The sequence below is a fragment of the Anneissia japonica genome, unplaced genomic scaffold, assembly GCF_011630105.1.
Source record: "Anneissia japonica isolate Jap-2015-1 unplaced genomic scaffold, ASM1163010v1 scaffold287894_len555002_cov174, whole genome shotgun sequence".
NCBI classification, from domain to species: Eukaryota; Metazoa; Echinodermata; class Crinoidea; order Comatulida; family Comatulidae; genus Anneissia; species Anneissia japonica.
In genome coordinates, this window is record NW_022753119.1 from 213,887 (window position 1) to 217,946 (window position 4,060).

Below are 4,060 nucleotides of genomic sequence, written 5' to 3' on the forward strand. Positions count from 1 at the left end.
GGGTCAAAATCTTCTCATTGGTCCCTGTCACCACCTGCATATCCCCACAATACAAGTCTCGGATGCAGACGGGCCTTAAAGCAGATAAACTTATTATGATACAGTATGTAGGTCATTATACACAGTTATTAGTGTTTCTCTTTCATGTTATATGTATATTGAAAGTTTCAATACTTCTTATTTGTACTAAGTGTTCCTTTCTGAGCTGAAACATGAACTTACTGACTGTAGAGTACAATAATTAATAAGTATTTTCCTGTGTTGGATTCAAAAGTCATGTCAAGTGTTAAAATTGGCATAATAGACGAGGCAAAATCTATATTATTCTTTCTATAACTTTTTGGTTGGTCTATTTTCACACACTCACAGGTTGAAATGTACTTTGGCAGAGTTTTGAATACTTTATATCAGCTGTGCTTATGATTATGCATAATTAAAATTAACATATAAAATATGTTAATTATGATTATACATAATTAAAATATTTTATATATTGCACTTAGCATAAGAGTGGAATAGCAGTGGAATTCCAAATGATGTGATTGTTTTCTGTAAAATGTCCTCGATCAATTTATACACAGAACGATATCACCGATACATAATCGGTGAATCGTTGCAAATGACAATGTATTTAAAGCAATTATGCATGCAGATAATATGCATGTAACAATACACACACATAGCCTATTGCAATTCTGAGGAAATAAATGTTCATTTGACTTGTCCATATGTTACTGGCTAGTTCTTGTATTGTCTTGTGAGAGTCAGAGCATCTGCGACTTACTGTATTTAGAAAAGGGATCGGTAGCACCTCTTGCCCTGTGTGGTTGTATTGTCTATTATTCTTTTACTAAATTGTGTAAATCCACAATCTGTTTTATACTGAAGTAAACAATACAGATTGTATGGCCCTTTACAATGTAGCCATTATTGCTGCGAAGCAGCCAATTCATATTCTTGACAGCAATTTGACCTCTGAAGAGGTCATTGTTTGTCAAAAAACAAGGGCCTAAGACGACTGAAAAGCGGAGTTTCCTTCTTTCGTTCTGCCGGATAAAATCAATTACTTTAGGCGACGTTTGTAGACTAACCTACTCGTACCAACGCCTGCATGTTCGCGCTGTCTAGGCCTAGACTAGCTAGGATGGTATAGGCCTAGCCTTGAAGGGACGAAGGTCCCAATGAAAAACAACGTCGCTCTTTGATAGCTAACATTATCTATTTATTCACTATAATTCATGACCTATAGTTGTTTTTTGAATTGTACTCCACAAATCTCAGCCGATACCTCGCACAACTCGTTAACGTCTCTATCTATTGTCGTGATGTCATGGCTCGCTGGCTCACACTTGCGATGTCTCGCACTTGTGATCAAATAACATGCTGGCTCGCACTTTGGCAACACTTTATGCTTGCTCTTTGGCAGTCAACTCGCCCCTAGAAAACCCGCTCTTGGAAACTTTCCCCATAAAAAAATGTACAGCTTTCTAGACCATGCAGTCTTCAAAATAAAAATTGTAACCTTTGGTAATCAACTACATTTTCCACATACATAGAAATTTTTGAAACACCACTATAGACACTTTTTGACAAAAATGAAAAATTACGACTTTGTTACCCAATGAGAAGTGTTGTAATAGAGATATTGGGTCGTGTCTCATATTATTTGTTATATTTTTATTATTCATTATTTTCACTTGACTCGCATAAATAATTTTGTTCAAACAACATTTATATGCAGTTGTACTTCGCAGCACTTCACTTGCAATTTGCAATTTCTAGTATTTTAACAATATAGTGTACCTGTATACATTATTGCCTGGAAGGTTACAACAGTATGGTTACATTTAAAAAGGTCATTTTTTATGCTTAACCAACATAACTAATGTACTGCTCCTAATGTGAAGAAAAGGGCATACAGATATTTCAGTTGTCTTACTCATCGGACCAAGACTTGCTCACATTTATCATCCGACTGTTGGCTACAACCTTATTTTCCTGTGCAAGTCAGATTACTGTATGCTGTATTTGAATGTTATATTTCAACACAGTATAAACATTATATTTCATCAAATATTTAAAGCAAAAATCTGTATGGCTGAAATATGTAATGGGCATAATTGACAGGAGGGAACTGTGAGCCTAAACCATTTCCCACAAATGTACCAGGCACATTAGAAAAATGCATGCTAATAATCCAAAAGTTTGCATTTTAATATATATTCAGTACGAAATGATAATATAAAATAAATCTGTTTTAACAAATTTCACAGCAATGTTTTTTGATCTGGCTGTTGTTGGAACTGTCAAAGGAATCGTTCGTCGCCCTCGCCCGCCAGTAAATGTAGATGACATGTTTCTCACAATTGCTGTGGACAACTTCTCCTTTCCATCTGGACACTGCACACGTGCTGGCATGGTTACTTGGATCTACATTCTGACCCTTGACCCAGCATGGTTACCAAGCCTAGCAGCCACTTCATGGTCCTTGTGCATCGCATTGTCAAGGGTGATTTTAGGACGCCATCATTTCAGTGATGTTGCCTGTGGATTGCTGATTGGTTATCTTCAAGCTCTTGTTGTCTGCTATTTCTGGTTACCCATAGAAACATGCCAAAATATTAGACAAGTTATTTTCTATAAAAGTGCAATAGATGAATTATGATAATAATAATATTATGAATTTGAAATTCTTTTATGTATTATATTTTAATTATGTTGATCATAATTAGGTGCGGATCCAGATTTTCACACTGTTTGCCGAGGTGAAGTTCAGGGCGAAAGGTAGAAGTTGATAAAATTGGCCTAAAATAACTGCAACGCTGGATGATCATGTGAGTTCTGTGCGATAGTAAGTTTGAGCACTGTATCCGCACCTGATGATACGTACATACTTAGAATACAGTAGTATACTGAAATAATTATTGTCTCCTATGCAATGATAAAATGTGTTTGTGTAAAAGTCTTTATTGTCTTTAGTGTTCTCCAGATCTAGAACCATTTGACCAATTTGGAAATTACAATTATTTAATAATAATGGCACATTATCAATATTTTAATGATCAAAGTGTTTGTGTAAAAGTCTTTATTGTCTTTAGTGTTCTCCAGATCTAGAACCATTTGACCAATTTGGAAATTACAATTATTTAATAATAATGGCACATTATCAATATTTTAATGATCAAAGTATGACAACCATGGTGATGATATTATCTTATCTTGTAAAAATTCTTTTATAATGGAACTGCCAAAATCACAGTGAAGATAGCTAAGAAAATATGGGCTTCTGCTGGAATCAAACCGAGACATTTAGGACTATTTTTGGTACTCTGCCATCCGGTCCACTCTAAATGGCAGTATAGTAGTAGTGTACCTTGCCCAAATGTCCTTGTAAAGTGTTATGAAAAGGATGTGGTTAGATTAGGGATTTTTTCTTTTTAATTAAATTCAAAGGTATTTACTGTTCCATTGACTGTATCAGATGAAAAATAACAAAGTAAATATTACAGAACCCCAAATTGTCTAATTTTAATGTTAGCATTGAAGTGCATCATCACTATAAATTAGAGTAGGTGTTCTAGCGGCCAATATTTCAAAGCCTTAATATTACTTAATAATAACTTAATATAATTTATTATAATTACTAAATTAAGATTATGAATATTGTAATACTACATCACCTGGAGAAGCTAATGGTAGAAATTTAAGCTTGTGGAATAAAATATGCTGTACCAGTAATTTAAGTGCTTTTCTTGTATGTTTTGTATTTGACTTTTACTCCAGCGGTCCACAAACCATGGGACGTGACCCAAACAATAATGTAACACCCGGCCTATGAGTACTCACTGGCTAAGGAGTCCGGACCTAAAATGGCCTCAGGATATTGATCTGCTTTTTTGCCAGTCACCCAAATTGGCCATGTGGGAATAATTGAGTAAAATATCTGAAAAGATGCACTTAAAAGATACAAAATGTCCGGGGCTCTGGCAGATACTGTAAAACCTCGAATTGAAGCCCTAAATTATCAAACAATAAAAACTGATGAAGGAGGGAGGAGGTT

The 4,060-nt window shown here is 34.9% G+C and overlaps 1 protein-coding gene across 2 annotated transcripts in view; it reads left to right on the forward strand.

Annotated features, from left to right (window-relative positions):
- Nucleotides 1–3,743, forward strand: part of LOC117122686 (phospholipid phosphatase 6-like) — an 11,834-nt gene extending 8,091 nt beyond the window's left edge. Inside the window, exon 3 of one of the 2 annotated variants that reach the window (XM_033268369.1) lies at nucleotides 2,274–3,743. In XM_033268369.1, coding sequence (XP_033124260.1) covers nucleotides 2,274–2,665 — 392 coding nt within the window. In that variant the 3' untranslated portion in view covers nucleotides 2,666–3,743. The remainder of the gene's footprint in view (nucleotides 1–2,273) is intronic. The other variant, XM_033268370.1, reaches the window with a different exon arrangement.
- Nucleotides 3,744–4,060: the final 317 nt, after the last annotated feature.